Source organism: Leishmania infantum, chromosome 36 (genome assembly GCF_000002875.2).
Source record: "Leishmania infantum JPCM5 genome chromosome 36".
In the NCBI taxonomy this organism is placed as follows: domain Eukaryota; phylum Euglenozoa; class Kinetoplastea; order Trypanosomatida; family Trypanosomatidae; genus Leishmania; species Leishmania infantum.
Genome location: NC_009420.2, coordinates 2543863 through 2566982, shown reverse-complemented (window position 1 = coordinate 2566982; position 23120 = coordinate 2543863). Strand labels below are relative to the sequence as shown.

General features: G+C 58.4%; 7 protein-coding genes across 7 annotated transcripts; all 7 read left to right on the top strand.

Annotated features, from left to right (window-relative positions):
- Nucleotides 1-620: 620 nt before the first annotated feature.
- LINJ_36_6970 (ensangp00000010174-like protein) lies at nt 621-1823 on the top strand (the record flags this gene model as incomplete). Its single annotated transcript, XM_003392801.1, has 1 exon — nt 621-1823. One exon carries the CDS (start codon nt 621-623, stop codon nt 1821-1823), a length of 1203 nt encoding a protein of 400 aa, XP_003392849.1.
- A 1517-nt stretch (nt 1824-3340) lies between these two features.
- On the top strand, nt 3341-5002 carry PGAM (2,3-bisphosphoglycerate-independent phosphoglycerate mutase; the record flags this gene model as incomplete). Its single annotated transcript, XM_003392800.1, has 1 exon — nt 3341-5002. One exon carries the CDS (start codon nt 3341-3343, stop codon nt 5000-5002), a length of 1662 nt encoding a protein of 553 aa, XP_003392848.1.
- A 3194-nt stretch (nt 5003-8196) lies between these two features.
- LINJ_36_6950 (conserved hypothetical protein) lies at nt 8197-8790 on the top strand (the record flags this gene model as incomplete). Its single annotated transcript, XM_003392799.1, has 1 exon — nt 8197-8790. One exon carries the CDS (start codon nt 8197-8199, stop codon nt 8788-8790), a length of 594 nt encoding a protein of 197 aa, XP_003392847.1.
- Nucleotides 8791-10535: 1745 nt separating this feature from the next.
- Nucleotides 10536-11099, top strand: LINJ_36_6940 (conserved hypothetical protein; the record flags this gene model as incomplete). Its single annotated transcript, XM_003392798.1, has 1 exon — nt 10536-11099. One exon carries the CDS (start codon nt 10536-10538, stop codon nt 11097-11099), a length of 564 nt encoding a protein of 187 aa, XP_003392846.1.
- A 929-nt stretch (nt 11100-12028) lies between these two features.
- On the top strand, nt 12029-13255 carry LINJ_36_6930 (conserved hypothetical protein; the record flags this gene model as incomplete). Its single annotated transcript, XM_003392797.1, has 1 exon — nt 12029-13255. One exon carries the CDS (start codon nt 12029-12031, stop codon nt 13253-13255), a length of 1227 nt encoding a protein of 408 aa, XP_003392845.1.
- A 1859-nt stretch (nt 13256-15114) lies between these two features.
- LINJ_36_6920 (conserved hypothetical protein) lies at nt 15115-16224 on the top strand (the record flags this gene model as incomplete). Its single annotated transcript, XM_003392796.1, has 1 exon — nt 15115-16224. One exon carries the CDS (start codon nt 15115-15117, stop codon nt 16222-16224), a length of 1110 nt encoding a protein of 369 aa, XP_003392844.1.
- Nucleotides 16225-19484: 3260 nt separating this feature from the next.
- LINJ_36_6910 (conserved hypothetical protein) lies at nt 19485-21740 on the top strand (the record flags this gene model as incomplete). The annotated part of the gene is made up of 1 exon (XM_003392795.1): nt 19485-21740. One exon carries the CDS (start codon nt 19485-19487, stop codon nt 21738-21740), a length of 2256 nt encoding a protein of 751 aa, XP_003392843.1.
- Nucleotides 21741-23120: the final 1380 nt, after the last annotated feature.

Below are 23120 nucleotides of genomic sequence, written 5' to 3'. Positions count from 1 at the left end.
ACGCCCCTCCCCAGTTCTCGTGGTTCTGCACGCGCACAGGTCTATCGATTTTCCCAACGCAAGTGGCTATCCATCCATGTCACCCTTCCTGTTTTTGCTGTTCGACTCCGTTGAACCCATCAACCCTTCTCTGTTTCGCTTCCCGGGAGGGGTGTCTTCCACCCCCATTGCGGCTCTGTGGCCACCTGCGCACTTTTCTTTGTGTCCTCTGCCTTCGACGATCGAGGGCAGGAGAGACGGCAGGGGGCAAAGGGCAAGAGAGGAAACACACGAGGGCTGTAGGTGATGGGCGCAATTACGGACAGGCATGAGCACTCTCCAACCTTGACGCCGCTGGAGCTCCTCACAAGTGCGTGGCCACTCCTCATGTACATAGCACGCCAGCGGTGGCCGCCATGACTTTGCTCGTGGGCCCCACCGCACGACACAACTCTCTTGCCTCTCGCACCTCCTCACCCTCCCTCTCTGAATCTCTTCGTCTCTCCTTCCTGTTTCCATATCTTCATGTTTGTGTGGTATCAACTCCCCCTCTCTCCGCCCCTCTTGGCTTTCTCGATTAAGAGCGGGCATCTGCCGCTTTTGTTTGCTGTGGTCTCTCAGCGCGACAGGGGGAGCGCACAATGAAGAAGACAGTCGAGGATCGCTCTTTGGAGTTTCTCATTCGCCGCGGCAATGACGCCGAACTGCCACCGCTGGCGTCTCTGAGCTGCAAAGACTTCAAGCAGCACCACTGGCGCGATGCCTTCGATGACGAGCAAGCTGCTCTTCGAGAGCAGTTGTGGGCCGTGAAGACGCAGCTGGACGTCATCCCGGCGGAAACGTACACGGCTACCCGCAATAAACTCTTTCCGCTGGCTGTCAGCGGGGAGCAGCGGAACTTCTCGAACCGCGCAGGACACAAGCTGCTTGAGTCGATGGAGTCCACTGGGGTCTGGATGGAGCTTTCGAAGCTGTTGCGTGGCAAGTCGAAGAAGCGGCCGCGCGATTTTGCGTTTGCGGATGTGTGCGGCGGCCCCGGCGCCTTCAGCCAGGCGTTGTTCCAAGCCGGCCGAAAGCAGGGGTGGCGGCAGCTGCACGGATACGGCATGACACTCGCTGGCGTGAGCGGACTCGATTGGTACGCTCACCTTCTCAAATCGCCGCAGTTTACCTGCACCTACGGCCTTGATGGCACGGGCGACATCTTCAAACTGAGCAACATTGAGTGTCTCGTGTCCATCACCAAGGCTGCTCCGATGCTTCTCGTCGTGGCCGACGGCGGCTTCAACGTCGACTTCTCCGTCGCCAACTACCAGGAAACCATCTCATCTCGCATCATGTACGGGCAGTGGCTCGCGGCCCTCAAACTACTACGCAACGGCGGCTGTTTTGTGCTGAAGCTCTTCGACACGTTTTCACCGCTGTCGCGGGCTGTCTTGTACCTGTCGTGCTGTATGTACCGGCGCGTCCACATCGCAAAACCGCGCCACAGTCGTGTTGTGAACAGCGAGCGGTACTTGGTCTGTGTCGACTTTCTGGGCTCCCCGAGCGAGGGGTGGAGTCGGTATCTTGACTGCTTCTACGAGGTAGGGTTTGTGGACAACGAGCACGTGCCAGAGCTGATTCCGCGAGAGTGGTGCCTGCAGGATGCCGTTTTCATGGCCGACGTGCGTGAAATGAACACAGCCGTGGCGACGAACCAAGTGATTGCGCTGCAAATGATCCTCGACGCTGCCCCCGCCATGGCCGAGGAGCTCAAGGCAAAAAGGATCGAAAAGAAGCCGGCGGCGGGGTCTGACGACGGCCGTACACCTCCACCAGCTGAAGGCGAAGACGTTGAGTGAGTCATGCCCCTCCAAAGACGTCAAGATACACCGGCAGTGGTGATGCCGGCTGCTCACATTTTTTTTTTCGCTTGCTCATCCCGTGACGACGGGGAACACCTCGGTGTGCGGCATCTCAGGGTCCAGCGCCTCATTTGTGGGCCAGCCCTGCAGACCCCCTCCCCCTCCCCCCGTATGTCCCCGCGAACGCACAGCTGCATGTGGTGGTGACAGGCTCAAAAGTACCCCCACGGCGTGGGGGTGGAGGTGAGAGCGATTCAGCGGTGCTGATATGCCGGCGTTGATGCCGTGGATGGCGCTGCGTCGCAGCGAGCTGCGGTCGTGGGCACGCTTGTGCCATGCCTAGGATAGAAGGCAAGCGTGCCCGCGTGGCTCGCACGTACCTCCTTGGGCCGCCTCACTGGCCGCTGGTGTGATGGGAGCCTGAGCTACCCCCCAGACAGTGAGAGAGAGAGGTGCGCCAGGTGGCGACCAGCACAGCGGGAGCGACCCGTGAGGCGACCTGGGGGGTGGGTGGGTGGGTGGGCGGGCTTGGGGCTGAGGCAGAGACCGTGCTCGGGTGGCCGCGTCGGCGCAGGGTGCTGTGTGGGGCGCCCGCGTGTCTAGCGCTGCTCGGCACCACGCGATGGGTCTGTGGCAGGGCGGCTGTAGTGTGGAGTGGAACTCATGTTGCGTGCCGGAGCATGGACGCGCTGAAAAGCTGGAAAGCATCTCGCCTTGCCCCGCGCGCACGAATCATCTTCTTCACAGATGACTTAGCCGTCACTAAAGCTCGGTATTTGTGTGTAGGGCGGGCGCCCAAACAAGCAAGTAGCCCAAGCACGCACATGACAACTAGGCGACCCCGCGTGCCAGAGTACCGTCCGCCATATGCGTACACCCCCTGCAGAATAAAAGGCTAGCCGCCGACCAAAGTGTACGGGTGCACTGGCGCAGCGGGCCGCGGCAGCGGGAATGAAGGAGCTGCGTGTGGCGTCTATGGCCTTCTCGTGCTACTCGCTGTCTCTTCTTCTGCACTGATAGACTCGGCGCGAGGGAGGGAGAGGAAGTGGGGCGATGAGAGGACGCCATGCGGCTCCCGATGGCCGACACACATCCGAAATGAGGCAGCCCTCTAGTGTGGGAGCGCAGCAGAGTGCCGTGGCCACACGTACCCTCTTTGGCATCCGCCCCTCCCAAAGCCCTCCACTTTATTTCCATGCTTCGTCTTGCATGCGACTACTCTCCCTTCGCCCCTCCACCAACACCGCCTCCACCGTCGTGTTTCTGCGCAACTCTGGCAGTAGCCGATTCACGTCTCTCCCTTTAGTAGCAGCGTTTGCACCCACTCATCATTACCCCCGCGATAGTCTTTCTTCCTATTCCCGTGCTTCACGGCATTGCCAGGCACGTGTACACGCATTCATTGCTTCGTACCCCCCACCCCCCACCCCCGCACGCAGGCACGGTGGCTCGCCATTCTACAACCGCTGTCGCTCACTCACCCCCATTCGTAAACGCGAGCGTATCACATCACCATGTCGAATCTCCTCTTGACGCCGCACAAGTGTCTCCCTCGCCGCAAACTGCTGATTGTGGTGATGGACGGACTTGGCATCGGCCCGGAGGATGAGTACGATGCGGTGCACATGGCTTCGACCCCGTTCATGGACGCGCAGCGCCAGGACAGCCGCCGCTTTCGCTCCGTCCGAGCGCACGGTACCGCCGTGGGCCTTCCCACCGACGCCGATATGGGCAACAGCGAGGTGGGCCACAACGCCCTCGGCGCTGGACGCGTGGCCCTCCAGGGTGCCTCCCTGGTCGACGACGCGCTGAAGAGTGGCGAGATCTACACTGGCGAAGGGTATCGCTACCTCCTCGGCGCCTTCACCAAGGAAGGCAGCACGCTGCATTTGATTGGCCTGCTAAGCGACGGTGGCGTGCACTCGCGGGACAACCAGATCTACTCGATCATCGAGCACGCCGCCAAGAATGGCGCCAAGAGGGTTCGTGTGCACGTGCTCTACGATGGCCGCGACGTGCCCGATGGCTCTTCGTTCCGCTTCACAGAGGAGCTAGAGGCGGTGCTGGCGAAGGTGCGCCAGGACGGCTGCGATGCGGCGATTGCTAGCGGTGGTGGCCGCATGTTCGTGACGATGGACCGCTACGACGCCGACTGGAGCATTGTGGAGCGCGGCTGGAAGGCGCAGGTGCTCGGCGACGCTCGCCACTTCCACAGCGCGAAGGAAGCCATCACGACGTTCCGCGAGGAGGACCCCAAGGTGACGGACCAGTACTACCCGCCCTTCGTCGTAGTAGACGAGCAGGACAAGCCGCTCGGCACCATCGAGGACGGCGACGCCGTTCTCTGCGTTAACTTCCGTGGCGATCGCGTGATTGAGATGACGCGCGCTTTCGAGGATGATGACTTCGACAAGTTCGACCGCGTGCGCGTGCCGAAGGTCCGCTACGCCGGCATGATGCGGTACGACGGTGACCTCGGCATCCCGAACAACTTCCTCGTGCCGCCGCCGAAGCTGACCCGCGTGAGCGAGGAGTACTTGTGTGGCACTGGGCTGAAGATCTTCGCCTGCTCGGAAACGCAGAAGTTCGGCCACGTGACTTACTTCTGGAACGGCAACCGCAGTGGCAAGATAGACGAGGACCACGAGACCTTCAAGGAGGTGCCGAGCGACCGTGTCCACTTCAACGAGCAGCCGAAGATGAAGTCAGCCGAGATCACCGAGGCGGCCATCGAAGCCTTGAAGAGCGGCATGTACGATGTGGTGCGCATCAACTTCCCCAACGGCGATATGGTTGGCCACACGGGCGACCTCAAGGCTACCATTGCCGGCGTCGAGGCGGTGGACAAGTCACTGGCGAAGCTCAAGGACGCGGTGGACAGCATCAACGGCGTCTTCATCGTGACGGCCGACCATGGCAACTCTGACGACATGGCGCAGCGCGACAAGAAGGGCAGGCCGATAAAGGATGAGAAGGGGAATGTGCTCCCTCTCACCTCCCACACCCTCTCCCCGGTTCCCGTGTTCATTGGTGGTGCGGGCCTCGACCCCCGCGTGGCGATGCGCACAGACCTGCCAGCGGCGGGTCTCGCGAATGTCACCGCCACATTCATTAACTTGCTTGGCTTTGAGGCGCCGGAGGACTACGAGCCAAGCCTGATCTATGTCGAGAACTGAGGCCGGAGTTGCTGAGGAGGGTGAAGTCACAACTAATACCCACCCATGCTTCACCTCACCCACCGCGCCTCCCCCTCTTCCCTCCCTTCCTCAACGACGTGCACGCATGCACCCATCAAAAGAGCCCCCTCCATCCTTCCTTGGCTGGCTTTCCCGTATTAGCGCTGCTCGTGAGCTGCCTTGCCTGTGATGTTTTTTTTTTTTTTTGAGGGAGGGCACGCGTAGCGCCGGTGCCGGCGCACACAGAGTTCGGAGGCAAGGGCAACGGAAGGAGCACAAGTGCACGCTAGGGGCATCGCCGGTGTGGCTGCACCTCCATCCGATCCCTTTTTCACCGCGGGATCGCGCAGCAGATACACGGCCCAGCACCAACCCGTGCTTTCCACTCCACGGATGTGGAGCCGTAAACGGTGTTGCCGCTGTTAGGTGAACTGCGCTCCTCCCAACTCCCCCTTTCCTCCACACACACGCGCAGGTGCACACGCACGCGTACGCGCGTCCAGTGTGCGCGTTGTAAGGGAACAGGAAAAAGTAAAACGAGGTTCTTGCTTTATTCTATTTATTTGAATGTACGCCAAAGACAAAGGAGGCGCGAGGGCGAGCTTCCTCCCTCCCCCATTGCGTGATTTCGAAAGTGTCGCGGCGACGCTAGATCTCTTCTCGTCCGGATTGTGCTCTCGATGAGAGCGCGGTTCTCCTCACCACTGCCCCACGCACCCACCTCAACCACAGAGTGACCCTCTCTCGACTCCGCTCATGCGCCCCTTCATGCAGCTAACGGCGATGCAACGGCCAGGGGCCATGGCTCGACGGCAGGAGGAGATGGACAAGTGCCAGAGGCGCGGGGGAGGGGGCGGGGGCTCCTGTGGTACGAGAATGGACGCCTTTTCTTTCCTGTCCTCTTTTTTTTTTTACCAGAGCTTATGCACATACAGACACGCGTACATGTGTCTTTCGCCTGTTGCCGCGGATTGCTTCCGATGCTTAGCTGTTTCCTCTCTGCCTTCCATCACAACAACGACTCAAATCTGAAGCAGCAGCGGGCGGGCGGACGCACTGGAACGCACCGTGCAATATTAGACGCTTCTGCGTTTCCTCCGCGCTAGTGGAGGATAGGGGCTCCAACGAGAAGCGGGGGCGGTCATATTCTTTTGTTTGCGTGACCCGCACCATCTCGATTCTCACTTCGGGATCGTGCGTGCGTGGCGTGGAGTTGCGGTTTCGCGTGTCGACGTCGGCCACGCTCGGACGGTCCGAACGACTCCGCGGCGTGGCGTTGTTCGTGTCGTTGCATCCGTGGTGTTTTCCCTCAACGGTGTGTGTGGGTGTGTATCTCCCTCCTCTCTTCCCTCTACTCATTTTCCATGTTGCTCGTCGACCGCCGTCTCACTTCCTTGGTTTTCGCCTTCTCCCTTGCCTGGTTTGAGGAGTCCCTGCTCATTAGCCGCGCCACCGAGCGGGCCGTATCCGTATGTGTGTGCGTGTGGGTGTGCACACCTCCTCCGACATCTCTCTCTGTGCACGACACCGAAACGCAGCTCTGAGTAGCAGCTTAAGGATCTCGGAGGCTGCTTACGGGTGGCTTGGATGCAGCACCCTCACAGATAAGCACACACCGTAGTGGAAGCGCATATTGTGCTGGCGATGGTCGCCGATTTCCGCGCCTCCCTCTTTCCCTCCCCTCTTTCGGTACTCACAGGAGCGGTGAGGCGCTAGTAGCGATGAATGTGCCCGGCGTCAACAAAGGGCCGAACGTGGCGGCGGCCTCACCTCGCATGGTAGCCATGGGCTCACGTAGGCGTGCGCTGCCGAGGAAGATGAACTATCTTCTCCCCATCACACTCCTCTTTGCCGTCGGCGGTATCGCCTACACCTTCAAGTGGAACTCTGATCGGCAGAAGAACGGCGGCGGCGTCTGCGTGGACTGCGCGCGCCAGCGGGAGATGGTGGAGGAAGTGTACTTTAACAAGAAGCCTCCGGTGCAGAAGGGCTACCGTTTGTGAAGAACGAAGAACCCCGATAACGTGGCGCGTCTCACACCCGGCTCCGCTGTTCGATCAACTGGCCGATGCGCCGTCACGGTTTGCGAAGATGCTTTGATGCCAGCTGAGGTTTTTTTTCCTTTCTGCACTCGTGCGGCGGGCCTTTGAACGCACGCTCTCCTCCCGGATGCGCGTTACACTTGTGCGCCTCATGCGACGCTCAACGCTGCCATGTGTGCAGCATCTCCCACGCGAACACATTCACCAGAGTGAGAGGGTCGAGGGCTTTTTTCGATTCGCTCGCGCGTACACGAACTCACGAGCCTCTGAGGATGCCAGACACTGTATGCATTAAGATCTGTAGTACTACGTCGTTGGTTGACCACCGGCTCCGCCGTTTGGGGACGGTGTCGGATGATAGACACAGCTGCGCGTACACGGGACACACAACACGCAGACACACACGAAAGCACCAAAAAAAAACGGCCCGACGCACTACTATAGAAGAAGATTAGGCTGGTGTGTAACTTTGAAAGCAAAGTCTCCCTCCTTGTGTGGCATCATCACCCTTTCTGCCCACACGTACGGATCCACCTCTTCTGAGGACCCCCTCGGCTCTCGCCGTACCACGTGCAGCGTGTTCGAGTGACACCACCTCTGCCACTACATTCCCGCCATCACTACTGCAGCCTCCACCCCATCACACAAACACACACACCACTACCACCGCGCATTACACAGTGTCTCAGGTAAAATTACTCGGTAAAGTAGCTTCTTGCGACTTGGAGCTCCACTTCCTCACCCTTCCACCGACGTCACTTCTCTATACACACACACACACTCACAAAACCAGACAGCGAGCCGCTCTGATTCTCCACGGCACCCATCAACACCTCTTAGGTGGCTTTCACGGGGTACTTGCTCGCTGCTCTTCCCCTCCGCCCTATCCTCTTCCTCCACGCACACCCGCCGTTTCGTGGGTCTCTGCTGTTTTTTCTGGGGCAAGTTGTTTGTGCTGTGCGCTTCCGTGTTTTCTTTTTTGATTCCATAGACTACGTTGTGTGAAACCCCGGCTTTCGCTCTCTCGCTTGCCATCGCCGCCCGCTGTCGACATTTCTTGCCCTCCCCTCTCGCCCACTCTCTCAGTTTGATCACGCCCCGCTCCCCTGGTTGAGCACCAACACGCACACGGCTGCGCCACCTGGTGTACTCATGGCGGACCTCCTATCGCAGCTGGAGCAAGACTTCATAGCGATACAGCAGGCAGACCCATCACTAGCCGATGGCTCGCGACTTGTGTATGATCGCGAGGTACCATGCGAACTACGCGCCATGCGAGGCGGGCAGTCTTCTGCCGGTTCTCTGGAGCCAATGAAGGTCAAGGTCCTCACCACTGGCGAGGAGCGCAACCTGGCTAGTCTTCGTGTAGAGGTGACCACCGAGTCGGACATCTTCTTCCACTACACCTGCATCATCAACGACCAGGGATTTCTACGACTGCGCGAGGATCAGAATCTGGTGTGCGAATTCTCGGAGTTCCTGATGACACTGCTGAAGATGTTCAACCGGTGCATCCGCGAGCCCGGTCGCTTCATCGCGGCGCTCCTCCTCGGCGACGATGGCACCGCCAACTTGGAGTTTGTGGAGAACTTAGAGTACAAGCTAGTCAGCGTACTGGTGCTGCCGTTTCGCGCTTCCCCGCCTGAGGTGGTCCGCGAGCAGGCGCAGTACCGCTACAGCGCCATCCGCGCACGACTCGATTTGGTCACGGAGCAGATCAAGCGTGCGAGCCCTGCTCGCCGCTGAAGAACAGCTGCAAAAGTTTAAAGCGAGGTACTCCGGGCAGGGACGTCTACCTGAGCCTCCTCCTTTATCAGCTAATTTCTTTTCTTGTCGCTTCCTTGTCTGTACCAAGTAGTCTCCTTCCTAGCGCGTTGATGCCAGCCATCACCGTGTCTTCCCCCCCCCCACACACACACATAGATCACTCTGGATATTTGAGTTTTGTTGTTGTTACCCTTGTCGCTGCGTGTCTTCGGATGTGGCTCGCCTTCATGTACCTCTAGATGGGCAACTCTATGTTTCGGGTCATGTGTCTATGTCTGCAGGTGTCTTGTGCTGCGCTTTCGAGCTTTAGAGGAACGACGGCTAATCTCCTCGCATACTCGCCTGCCATCTTGGGGCGTCTATGATGTAGTATGTGCATGTGTGTACGTTTGTGTGTGTGTGTGTGGTGGGGAGGTGTCAATCATTTTGCCGTGGCGTTTGAAGGCGCGCTCGTACGGGTTTGCCTGATTGGGTATAGGGTGAACGTGTGCCGTTGATGGATTGCGCATTTGCTGTGAATGTTCTGTACTTGGAGCTGTCTTGCCCCTCTCCCTCCCTCTTTCCCTTTCACTCTCTCGACTTGTTCCATTTTGTTTTTTTCTTTCGTGTCTGTTCCCTCGGCGCATCGCTTCCTCTCCGCCCCACTGGTACTCTCTCACTTTCCCCACATACACACACACACACACACTCACCAGCATACACACGGGCACTCGCCCACCCATGCCGTTGTTAACATATGCAGGCTCCGCCGTAGCAGTGCGGATATGGCAGTTCCTTCGTTGCTCTTTGTTTTTTGCTTTTCGTGGCGGCTGCCGGCAGCGAAGCAAGTCAGCGTCTTTTGCCTAGTCGTTATTCTCCCTCTTCTCTTCCACAGCCCCGTCGCCTTCTTCTGTGGGTGTGTGTGTTTTCTCAACTACTAGTCACTGTTGTTCGCGTGTTGGTCTGGTATCTCTGTTGCCGCCGTGGCTTGCAGAGGGAGAGGTGGGAGTTGATATGTGGCTAGTGCCCATCGAGAGGGGTGGGCCTTCGTGGGTTGCCGTGGGTGTGTGCGGTGGAGGTGCAGTGCTTGTGCTCCTCTTGCAGCAGCTGCACACATGCCACTCCACCACATGCGTGCACACCGACGCGCTCCTGTGCATCCCAGGCAAAACAAAGGAAGAGGCGAAAGGTACAAGTGCGCATGCGCGCGCGTTTCTTCTTCGCGCCGACCTCCTCGGGCTCGAGGGAGTTTTCTCCCGCCGTGATGCGCTGGCACCCTCCACGGTGTGCGGGACGCCATGCGGTAGCGCTGGGGGCGGGCCGTTGATGTCAGGGAACGCAAAGCGGCTGAAGAGACGTGGCGGTGATGCTGCTCCCTCCCATACGGGTATCACGCAACCCGCGGCAAAGCCGGCTCTGCTACCAGGGGCTTAAACACACGAATTTCTGTCGGCATTGTAGGGAAGCACGGCCGCCTATCTCTTCGATGATGCACGTCTCGTACATTCAGCCCCTTGCCTTCTTCGTTATCCGATCTCTTCATTTTCCTCCACTCTTGCCTCGAGAACACAGCGGCCGCGAAGTGTTGTGCGTGTGTGTCTTCTACACTGCAGCCCGCATGCCCTTGTAGAAAAGGCACCACGGCTGCTTTCTTCTGCGCTGTTCTTCCGACAGGTGGCGGGCACACATTTGCCGCGTTGTGCCCCTTGCCCACTCTTCTTAGCTGTGCGTCCTCTCTTATCACCATGAGACGAGGCGCCGTGCTGCTTCTAAGGGTCGAGCGGCCACTGACCCCCGGCAGTCTGCTGCAGACTATCCGCAGTGATCCAGGGATGACGACCACTTACTACGCCAATCGCTACTTTGGCCAAGAGAACGTGATGCAGTTGAACCACCTCCTCTGGGGCGTCCTGAAACGCAATGGCAAGGTAGACATTGACCGCGCCGACGGCAAGGACGCTGCACCGCGCTGGTACCCGTTGTTTTCGAACCCGAAGCGGCATCAGGTGCGACCCCACAACCCAGATGAGGAGGACCTGTCATTTCTCCGGAATACCCCGCCGACGGCTCCAACGGCACCCGAAATGCCTGCCGACACTCCTGCGTCGGTTTCTCGCGCGGACTCTTGTGAGCTGGAGAGCGCCATCGTAGAACTCGTGCAGGCGGTGCCGGGCAAGGACATTCACTTCTACATAATGGAGCTTCCTTTTCAGTACCGGCGCAGCGCCCCGAGGGCGTTCAAGCGGCTGCGTGAAACGGGGCTGCTGATGCGCGAGGCCACCAACTTAGGCACCTATGTGTGGCGGTAAAGGAGAGCACAGCAGGACTGAGAGGGAGACGACCGCAATAACAAAAGGATGGGCAACGGGGCGTTCTTACGGTGGCTTTTCGCAGTGCTCAAGCCACCTGCCCTACCCTGGTTTCCCTCCCTCCATCAGCGATCTCCTGCCCACCCAGTCTGTCTTCCTGCGCTGGCATTTCATCTCTACCGCTAGCACGACGCTACGCCGAAGTTGATGATACAAGAATCCTGGAAACGTTTGCGCGTACGCGTAGTTTTGTCTCTGCCTTTGTTGTTGTGTGTCGCAGTAAACGACTGAGCCGCCGGAGCAAGTCAAATGATGGCGTGGCTGGTGGAGCTCCTCTTCGTGTTGCCACTGCCGCAAATCACACTCCTCAGAGTGGAAGCGATCAATGGCGAGAGAGCGGGTTGTTTCACGGTAAAGGGTCTTCTTCACCTCTGGAAGCTGACACGCCGCCCTCCCCCTCCGTTTTTCCTTTCTGCAAAGCCATATGATGCTTGCGGCGATAGCTGAGGATAGGGTGGGGTTAACATGGTGTAAACGCTCCCCTCTTTCTGGTTGTCTGCCACCGATCTCGCTTTCACTGGATCTCCTGCGCAGCGGCTGCGTGCTTTGTCAGAGACTGCCTCGCACCTTCTTCTCGTCGTTTTCCGCCGTCGTTGTGGTTCTCCATATCGTCTGTTCCGTTGAGTCCAAAATGCGAAAGCGGCCTCGTCGTGTCATCGTGGCTCAGAGCACATCGTCAGCTGGGCTTGCACGCGCACCCTCATGCGCACACCCAGACGCACACAGAGAAGTTCTCAGGAATACGCTGACCCGCTTTTCTTCGCTTTTTTTTTCCGCGCCTTTTTGCACACGCAAACACGCCTCTGCTCTCCTTCCGTTTGCGTGGTCGCCTAGTATGCGCTGCTTGCGTACATGGGTGCACGCTAGCCATGATGTCGTTCGACAGTGTGCCTCCTGACACAGCGACGATCACCGCTGTGCCAGCGTCGGCCTTTCGCTACGTGCAGACTGTGGCGCCGTCAGTGCTGCACGTCTTCGCTCTTGTTGTATACGTAATTATTATGATCTGCGCCGGCCACGTTCATCCGCGCGTCGTTAACACGACCCTCACGGTTGCGATGCTCTGCGTGCTGATGGCCAGCCTGCTTAGACGAATCGCTCCCTTTGTGTTCATCGAAGTCGGCCATTATCGCTACGAGCGCGTCTCCGCGACTGTTACGCGGCTGCTTCCCAACACGTACCAGTCATGGTTTGCGGTGCAAACGTTGGTCGTTGTCGCAGTCGGACACCCGTTGTGTCTCTACCTCTTCACACACTACACGGCGAAGGGGAACCTCTACGCCTTCGCAATGTTCGGACTTCCCGGTACCTTGATGGGGCCCTTGTTTGCCCTCTGCCTTGGCATTTTGATTTGCGCGGGGCTGTTGGGGGTCCTCGTGGGAGTGGTTTTCCTACCCGCTAAGGGCTACAATCCTTTTCACGTGCGCGCGCCAGGGGACCGTGTGCGGACGTGGATTTGCCTAAGCTCCTGGTTTCCTCTAACACTACTACTGATGGTGCTCTTCTGCGTCGGCCGCCTCCTTCCCTGTGACGGAACGCATACGAGCGACACTGCCACCTCTCCTCCGTACACGTGCGGCAGCGGTGCCCAATGGTTCGCTGGCATGTTTGCTTGGCTCTTGACCGCTGTGTCGTTTGTCAGCCTTGACGTCGGCATCGGGTTTCTTCGGCTGCTAGGGGGTAAGGACGTGCCGTACTACGCTCTGGAGCCTCGCCTTGACGGCCTCTTCTGCGAGCTGTTGGTGTGGGCGCTTAAGGTCACGGCGGTGGCGACGGTGCTGCTGGCATCGGTGGCTCTCTACATCATTACCGCGGCTTTGTTCCTCGGTCTCCTCGTCTTTACGTTGCGCCGACACACCGCCACCTCTGAGGCGTTGGAGGGGATCATCCGATGGACCATGACAGTGGTGCTGGTGACGTGCGTTATGTCGTGCTTCATGTCCATCGGCTCCATCCCGGCCTTGGTGCAAGGGCTTCTCATCTTGCTAGCCTGGTTGATCTCCGTAGGATGCGCCGTCGCACTCTACCACCGCCGGTTTGGTTGGGAGCTCTTCGGCAGCGGCAGCGGCATCACTGCAGACCTTATCGTTGTGTAGCGGGTTCGCTGTGGCTTTTTTCCCGTTCATATGTGTACCCCTGCCACCTCATCAGCGCCCGAGGCGGCTAAGGTGAAGCAAGCGAGACAAGGAATTTACGCGGCTGCAACAAAGCAGCATGCGTGCACGGGCTTGCACCCTCTTCTTACCGTGAAATATAGAAAACAGGTAATGGAGGAGGCAGGCAGGCACCGCCGTTGTCCTCGGGCGCCGGCGGCGTCATGTGGTGCACAGGACGAGCGCGAAGTGATTTCGTTCTCTGCCCCTCCCGTAGGCGCAACTCCTTTCATGCTGCGTGGGTGCGCCTCTGCGGTGTCGCGCGCCTTTACGCAGCACTGCCCGTCCCTCCTTGAGCCTCTGGTTTTGCTGCATTTTCTCCTTGCCATCACCACTGCCATTCTGCCCAGTCCATCCACACCCTACCCTGTCATCAGTAGATCAGCCGGCGGGTGTGCACGTCCACTCGCGCGTGTACGACGTCAGCACTGTGGGATATATATATATATATATGTATTTTCACTTTACCCTCTGCCGGGCCCCTCGAAGCGCATGCTCTGCCTTCTTACCTTCCAACGTCGAAACAATCCTAGCATCTTCACTGTTTGCCGCGGTCCTACTCCTCACACCCCTGAGGGCCCTGTCAACGCCACCGAGGCACAGATCCGCACATAGATACGCATTTTCTTTCGTGTGGTCCTGTCGTACAGAAAGCGAAAAAAAAAGGAGGGGCGGGAGAGAGTCAATGACGCAACTGACGAGCACTCCTCTATTTCTTCTTCTGTTCTAGTCCACCGCGGCCCAAGAAGTCTTCTGGCGGCGGTTGCGCCACAGTCCCGCGGGCTCGGCCGCTCCTCCGCTGTCGCACCATTCGTTGTCACGCGTCGTTTGTATAATGTGTGAGGCAAGTTGAACATATCTGCTATTGTTCCTCCCCCTCGCCCCTCCTCGATTCCGACGGGCGGTCTTGCGCGAAGGCAGCGAGGTTGCAGGAGTGCGCAACGGAGCAGCAGGAGCGGTTGTGTTTCGGAAAGGCTCTTCGCACAGAAGGAAACGGAGCAAGGGAAAGACAATCCTGTACACGCGTGCACATACACGCAAAACGAGAGAGACACGCATCTCTCCTTCGTTTGCCTCACTACTGCCGCGATAATTCCATATATATATATAGTTGCCGTTATTGTGGTTGGTTCGACGAAAAAAAGAAAACGTTGTAGGCGTTGGAATCCACGTTGTGCCCGTGACGTTGTGCGTGTTGCACTCTTCTCCATCCCCTTCTCCATCCGCCGCCGGACCTTCTCGTCTTGTTTGGCCACGCCTTTTCCCAAAGCCGCGTTTCTCACGTTTTTTTTTCGTGTGTGGTTTGCCTCATCCCTTCCATTACGCCGACACGTTGTTGCTGCGTTTTCTCGCAGCGTATCTCTCTTTCCTGTGTGACTCGACTGTGTAGCGACACCGACGCACGCACAAACGAAAGTTTCTTTTTTTCGTATACCTGTGAAAGCGAAACGAGGCGGCGGCATTGCGTCAGCCGGTGCGCCTTCATCTCTCTTTCTCTTGAGCGGTGTCTGTTGCGTCGCAGCGCCTCTGTCTCTCCCACGCTTTCGCTAGACCTGTTTTCTCATCCCCTAACCACACGCGTCTTTGTTGCCACGTTCAGTGAAGTCAAGCGTCGCCACGTGAATGAGTCTGAAGAGGGGCGAGACATCAGTGCAAGACGCTTGTCGTTTGTTATTCCGTTCTTCTTTCCTTTCTTGGGCACGCGCTGCTACTAACGTGTGCGCACCGACTTCTACCCTTGATTCTCGCTTCTTCCACTACCCCCTCCCTCCCCCTCATCACTCGCTCGCCGTCCACACTAGATGAGTTCTTCAAACGAGGATGCGTCAGATTCCGCCCTGCAGCCCTCGCCGAGGGATATCCTGCTTGAGATGAGCACAGTCCCTCGCCTGCACAATACGCTTGAGTTGCCACCGCCGCCCATCACCTCTGCGGTGACGCGCTCCTGGTCGGATGTCGACCCACTGCGGCTGATGATGACGTTCGGTGTCACCTCCTTCTCCTATAGCTTCCTCGGGCAGCCGATCTTCCTTGTCATTGCTCGGCAGCAGTGCTGTACAACCCGTGTGTCGGCGGCCAAGGTGCTGCAGGAGGTGCGGCAGTCTCACGGCTTCAGAGGGCTCTACCGCGGTGCAGGAGCCGCCATTTCAGGCACCGTGCTAAGTGAGCTTGTGTACTACTTTCTCGTCGAGTACTGGAAGGAGAAGCTGCCGTTGCAGGAGCGGGAGTGGCGCAGCTTCGGCGCGGGCCTACTGGCCGATCTGGGATCGACCCCCGTCTTCAACCCCTTCGCGGTGGTCTCGCAGGTGCAGATGGTGGCTGGCAGCTCCTACTCTAGTGAGCACAACTACATGTCCGCCGCTCGCACCACCGTGACGCTGGTGCGCGAGCAAGGGATCAGCTGCCTGTTTCGCGGGACGCTGCTGACGTTGGTGGTGGCCCCCCTCACTGGGGCGTGGTGGTTTGTGTACGAGTACTTTAAGCGCCTCGTCTACGGCGCAGCCCCGGCGATTGGCGCGCGGCTTTCTGCCGTGGTGCCCCAGTCTGTACAGCTCTGTTTGCCGCCCTGCTGCACCTCTGCGACTGACAACGTACTCGTGAACGCTGGAGTTGGCGCCGCGGCGAGTATGGTCATCGGTCTTATCATGAACCCCTTCTACGTGCTGCGGTTGCGCTTGCAGGTGGGTAAGCGCATCGAAGGGGTGCGCTTCCCGTTGCTGCACATTGTAAGGGATGTCCTCAAGAACGAGGGAGTGCGTGCGCTGTGGAAGGGGCTGGGCGGAAATCTGCTGGTTGGCGTCGTCGGCGGATGCTCGTTTGGCTTCACCTACGAGGGCGCAAAGCAATTCTCTGACATCACCCAGGGAGCCGGCAGTGAGGCCGCCGCTGCTGTCCAGAGGCGAATCCCGTGAGCTGCAGATGCACGCCTTCCCACCCACATAGTTGTATGCCTGCAGCGGCTGGCGAGCGTCAGCCCCCACGACAGCGGCAGCCCAGCAGGATACGCGTCGAGTGATAACGGCATTGGCGAGATTCCAGCTCGCGAGAACGCGCTTGACTATTCACAGCGGCAGCGCAGGGGTGGAGTTGGTGGCGTATGTGCATGTGCGTGGCTCTTGTTCGCTTCGCGGGTATCCAGCGAACTAATGAATGAATCTCGGCTTCACTGCTGGCGGTGCGAGAAACGCAGGCATCACACAGACAGACACCCATGACAAAAAGGTGTGCACAGACGCAGCAGCTCTGCGACGCAGAGGCCATTCGCTATTGCGTCGAGGCGAGAGTTAGCGAGAGCGAGCGTGACACACCGACAGACAAACAGAGGGTTGGGGTGTGAGATGCGCATGGATTGCGTGGGTGCCCGCACGCTCCTGCTTTGTCTGTCACTCGCTCCGCCCTTCTCATTCTGAGGGAGAAAGAAGAAGACGCCAAACGGCATAATGGAAAGAGCAAAGAAGAAGCGCGACAGTGCCCCCCCCCCCAAGATTGCAACTGCGCAGCGGCCCAGTGTACGCTGCGGGGAACTCGCACGTCTTGTGTGAGAGAGCTTGCCGTTGGCTTGGTAGAGAACAGCGGCGGCGGAGAACGGTTCTTCAGGCCACTCACCTGCTTGTTTTTCCTTCTCTCGCACAGCGCCCGAGTGTGGCGGCCGTGGCGGAGGTAAGGATGTCAAACGTCCTACGGTCTCTCTTATCTCAGGTTCTCGCAGCCCCTTCGTGCCCACACTGTGCAGCGGCGCGCACCCGTTGTGTTCGCTGCGGCTGCTTCGATGGATGCCGGCGCTGAGCATGCGCCCTTCCCTCACGCACCCCTCCAACCCTTTTGGCTCTCCTCTCTTTTTTCTTGCTGCTCTTGTTGCGCCTTGGCACACGGCACCCCGCGCTCGCGACGTGCACAGGAGTCGTATCAAGTAATCTCGGCTGTGTGTAGTTTCTGCTTTCTTTGGCATCCACGGTGAGTCTTACCGCCCTTCTCGTCGGCCTTGTGATAATAGTCTGTTCTTGCGTGCTGGTACATCCGCGCTGTCGTAGGCCTTCGTATTGGAGAAACCCACTGAAGACCCAGGCACGCCGACGTATACGTACCGGACAGGCCAGCCGACCCTCAGAGAAGTCAGTTAGAGCGCCGCGCCCCCCCCCCCCACCCACCCATCCCTTTCTCATGACTTCAGACCACATCAGCGACAAGAGATACCCATAAAACAGGAAACGCTCCACCCACACCATACAAGCGTAATAAGTCAAAGAAAAAAAGCAAATTGATAGATACCCCCCGCCCCGCCCCATTTTTTCTTGTGCGCCCCTCCCCTTTCATTTTCGCTGTTTTTGCTCTCTGTGCTGCTGCCCCACTTTGCACCCATCATCCGCCGCACCAACCTTCATAGTCACACGCGCAGGGCGCTGGCACGCCCCTCTGCTGCGCTGCCCGTTTTTCTTGTGTTCAACTGTGTTTCTCGCCGCGCCGTGTATGCGTTGCGTTTTGCAGTTTTTGCCTGGCTTGTGTCTCTTCTCCATCAGCCGCCGTCGACAACACACACACGTGCGCGTACACGCCGCACCTACGTCACACAGGGCAAGGCGAGCGGAACGGACCAAAGTACGCACGCACGCACGCACGACACGGCCACAAAAGAAGAGGCAGGAACACAAGAAGGTAGACGACGACTGCCATCGACACGCACGAACGCGCACCCCGCACAGATATCAAGCACGAGCATTCATCTGTCCCCTGTGCTTGTGTCCTTGTCTCTTTACCGAATCGTGTGTGTCGGTGAGCCGCTGATTTCTCTCTTCGACGACGCCCGCCTTCCCCAAGAGCCGTCTTCGCCTGTTCCTCATATAGACCTGTTATTGGCACACACAACGCGGTTTCGAGCTCGCACGCCATTGATCGAAGAGAGAACACACAAGCGCATAACGAGGGACTAGCCAAAATAGACACCATACGCGCACATCATACATATCAGAGGAAAGCCAAAGACGAACACGAAACAGCACCCACGCGTTGCACCTCCTTCGCACAAGCATACACACTTGCGTACAACGACGACGGCCACAGCAGGGCGAGAACATCCACAACAGGACTGCTGAAGGAAGGGAAAGACGTAGGCAACATTGTCTTCACTTCCCTCTCGTATTCAGCCTCTCGCTCTCCCCTGTTTGTTCGAGGCGGTGTAGTGTTCGTCTGCGCGTGCTCACGCCCGCGAGTGTGTGTCTTTCTCCCTCTCTTTGTGTCGTTTTGCCGTTTGCTGCAGAAGGAGGGACGAAAACGTCAGAGAGACCCCCTTTCCCCTTCCCCACCACACACAAAAAAAGAGAAAACATTTTTCGGTTACTCTATCTTCCGTTCTTTTTTTTTGGCCCCCTTCGTAATACAAAAATTTGATACTCATAGAAGACACACACACACAAGCTTCTCACAAACATCGTCGTTGTTGAATCAGGCATCCGTGCAGGCGTCTTGCGCCTCTCGTCTCTACGTGTATTTTTTTGTTTTTTTTTGTTTTTGTTTCCGTGTGAGCGCCGCTGCCTTCTCTCTTTCCGCCTGCCGTTGTGCCCCCTCCCCTCCCCAACCTCCCCCCCCCAAACGCCGGTCCACATTATTTTATTCTGGTTTTCTTTTTTTCGATTTGTGTCTGTGTTCTTGTACACACGCACACACATATATATATATATATACATATATATACACACACAAGGACGTTCTGTTGCACGTGAGTAGGAGGAGCGAAGGACGAGCGTGCGCTTCGTAGCCAGAACAGCGCGCCCACACACGCATATATACTAACACAAACACAAAAAAAGCTAATTTTGCACAGCCGCCTTGTCCTCTCATCTCGCGCTCACCTTCCCCCTTCCTTGCCTATACACTCACACACCCAAGACCGGCAGAGCGGCAGCCATCTTACCCCTGTCCCTTCTCGCTCTCCGTCATCTGCAGCTCTCTGCCGTATCGTGGATCATCTTTTTGCCCTTATTCGGTGCTGCGTGAGTGCTCCCCGCCTTTGACGTACCATAGAAGCCGACAACGCTTTACGCGTTTGTATCGGCGTGTCAGTGTTTGCACCTGTTGTGCCCGTTGTTTTTTCTTTTGTTTGTTTCTGTTTCTCTCCCTCTCACATTCGGTTTCTGCCCCCTTCACAGTGTGTCCCCAACGTACCCCATCAGCAAAAATGGCGTACCGTCACGGCTCGCACCCCTGCCATGGCTTCGACGAGCTCTCTGCAGCCCCAGCGGGGCGGCAGTGCTCCGTGTGCAAGGCGCTCTCAGACGGCTCGGATGTGCGCTGGTTTGGCTGCGTGGGGTCTCCGTGTGAGTTCCTGCTGTGTGAGAAGTGCTTTTCGGTGCAGGAAGAGCTTCTGGCGCAGCCGCAGGTGGTAATCCGCAACCCCATGCTCGACTACGACGACGGAAGGGCGGCAGTGCACACTCGACCTCGCGAAAAGAGCTACCGTCTCTCGCCACTCTATGCGGGACGACTACTGCGGGTTGTGAGCACTGCCGTTGACGCGTCTGACCCTTCGAGAGAGTACTACCGTATTGCGTCCGGTGGCTGGATCAATCGGTCGCACGTTGTTTGTGTGCACCCCCACCCCAGCCCTAGCATGCAGCTGCTTTCCGAGGTGCACCTCAACAACCGCAAACTCGGTGGTGATATTGCGAGTGGTGCGGTGAACATCAACGTGCTGTACGACTTGCTGCAAGAGTGCATGCAGACGATTGATGAGAACGAGGCCTACGGTATTGTGATGAGCGCGCTCGTCATGTACCCGCTCTTGTCTACGCTGGAAATTCAGTGCTGCCACTTCCGCACCGCGCCGGATCCGCTACCGCTGGTAGAGTACGTTCACTTCGTGCTACACTTTGTGCTCACGAAGCTGATAGAGCGCATGGACATGGAGGAGGCTCAATTCGTCTTCAAACTCGTGGATGGCGCGATGGCGTTCCTCTTCGGTGACGTGCTCGCTCGATGCCTCTGCGCCGCCTACCACCTCGCCTGCACCTGGAAGGTGCGGCTGCCGTCCTCCTTTGCATACCTCGTCTCCCGTGCGCTCGCTGCCATGAACCGCCTCCTGCGCTTGCTCCCGGAGGAGGCGTCGGAGCAGCCACCCGTCCTCTGCGCGCCTGCAGTGACCGTGATTCATCACAGCAAGAGCGTTGAGCGACAGCGACTCGGCCGTCTCTTCCTCACCATGACGGACATGGGTAGCTGCTTGCTGCAACACTGCATCCGCGAGACTCGCCTAGACCTCGATGTGCTGCAGCCCATCCGCGATCAGCTGTGCGGTGACCACAAGCACCACCTCTCCAAGGTGTTCTGTGAGGCGCTCGCCACGATGGCAGAGGTGGACCTGCTGCGCGTGCAGCGCACCTATCTCCACCTCGACGCCCTCGAGGTGTTGGGCGGCCTGGCCGCCAACACTTGCCTGGCCGAGTCCCAGATAGCTGTTTTCCGCGTTGCGCAGTACCTCGCCAAACAGTGTCCGCACAACATCGCGATGCTCAGCGCCGTTCTCTTAGATAGGCTGCTCAAGATGCTCTCTGAAACACAGAGCCCCGCCGTTTATGTGGAGTCGATGGCGTGTTTTTATGAAATGGCCTTCAACGACCCCCGCATGCGCGGCGCCGAGGGAGGCGCGAGTGAGACGCCGCAGCCCCAACCACACACCTGCACGGCACAAGCCGTCACCACCGGCGACGCACCACAGAAGAAGGCCAGCACCCCCTATCAGTTGCTGTGTATGTACCGCCTGCCCTTCAGCGGTGTCTTGGTGCCGCTGTGCTCGTACTGCTCTGCGCATCACCCTCCCAGCGGTGGGGAACTCGTGGAGCGCCCGCAGTACGCGTACTTCCAGTGTGGCTGCCACCACTGCGCTACTGAGACCACGCGCAGCGCCGCTCGAGCACCGCCGTTGCCGATAATCCCGCAGACAACGGCACTGAGCATACTGGAGGAGCATCTGCCCAGCAAGGTGCTTGCCCTCTCCACCTATCTGCAGATACCGCAGGCCTTGAACGCGCTTGGTCGACTTCTCCTCCGCGTACCGCCGCAGGACGAGGTGCTGGTGCGGATAATCGAGGAGCTCGTGCGCTACCCCTCTCTTGAGTCCGTGCCCTACGCTGCCCTTGTGGTGAAGGCGAATATGCACCTGCCCGCAGTGGAGCAATGCTTGGCTAGGTTCGTCAACACGGAACTGAGTCGGTACGTCCACGGCGTTTTCGAAGTGGCGACCCCGGCCAAGAACTACGTAGACGAGACGCCGGCGAAGAGCCATCAGCGCAGTGAGCTCGGCCTCTCCGCCTCGCCCTACACGAACTCCACCGTGCAGAGCGGGTCGATGTACGATATGCGCGGCGGCTTCTCCTGCTCGTGTGACGGTGCACGTGGAGTCCAGCTCTTCGGCGCTGGTGCCTCCTTAGAGGAGTAGTGCCCGCCCACGGCTCTGTCGGGAGGAGGGTGCGATGGCTTCTAGTGATGGCCGCACCCTGCTGAAGCAATGATGCCAGCAGAGAACGCTGCACAGGAACGCTTGCTGTGGATTTCCCTTTTTTCTTCCTTCTTGTTTCTTTGCCTTACCTTAGAAACCCTCTCAACCCCGTCCCTCACCTGCCTCGGACGCCTCTGTGACGGCGGTGACGGAGGGGCTATCGACGATGGCGGTGCCGATGTGATGTTGCCGCGTGCGGCAGTCACAGAGGGAATAGCGGGAGGGGGCAAGGAGAGAGAAGCGTCGCATCGCCTTTTTCCGCTTCGGCTGTGATTGCTTGTCTTTGTCAGTGACGGTGTTCCCTCATGAAAGCGAGGCTGTCCGGCTCTCTTGTCGGGCCTTTAGCGGCGCTTTCTTTCCTTTGGGCTTTGACCGGTTTCAGGTTCTTGTCGACCGGCTTTCGCTGTGTGTGCAGAGCGCGTGAGGTATGAGGGGGGGCGCGACAACGCCAACGCGATGAGGCCAACGCCGCAACGTGTGTGTGCGTTTGCATGGAGAGAAGGGACCGGGTTCGCACGATATGAAGCACAGCATACGACGCATCCCCCAGTTGTGCGAAAAGAAGAGCTTGAGGAAGGGACCAGGTGCACATTGGGGTGCTTGCGCTCGCGAGATATCGTGTGGCATACCATCTGTCCCCTTCTTCTATCAGGATTCACTCTCCTCTTGCCCGAACAGTGCGTCTGTGATTCACCTTCAATGCGGCTGACTTCTCGTGCAGTGGCGGGCACTGACGTTCGGACTGAGCCGCACGCTCCCCTGCGTCTACCATATTCCTTCCCCCTCTCTGCCGCTCAACGGCCTACGCCACACACTCCGAAGCCCCCACGCACGCGTATGGGTGTGCATGCGTGCGCGCTTTCATTTTTGATTGTGGCGCTGCTCGTGGTGTGCTTTCGACGCACGAAAAGAAAAGGAGACAAGAGGGAGAGGCAACAGTCGGGTTCATTTATGTGTGGTGTGTGTGTGTGCTCGCGCGTGCGCGGGAATCGGATCCTGCAGGAGGGCACACGGAGGCCACAATGCAGGACTTGACCTGCGTGCGCGTGCGTGTGAGAGAAACGGAGAAAGAGAAGGAGGCACATAAACGACAAGTTTCACAGCAGGGGGGCGTGACGTGAGGAGCCACCCGACGTGGGTCCCTTTCCTTTTGGTTTCTGCCTTTGCCACAACATAGAGGTTCTTCCGTGGCGGTGTGTCTTTTTGTTTTTACGCGTGTGTGTGTCCTTTTTGCCTTTTTATCGGGCGCATTTTAGATGGCATAAACGAATGTCATCTCTTCCGTCATTGCCTGCCTGGCAGCTGTGGACTTTGTGTGTT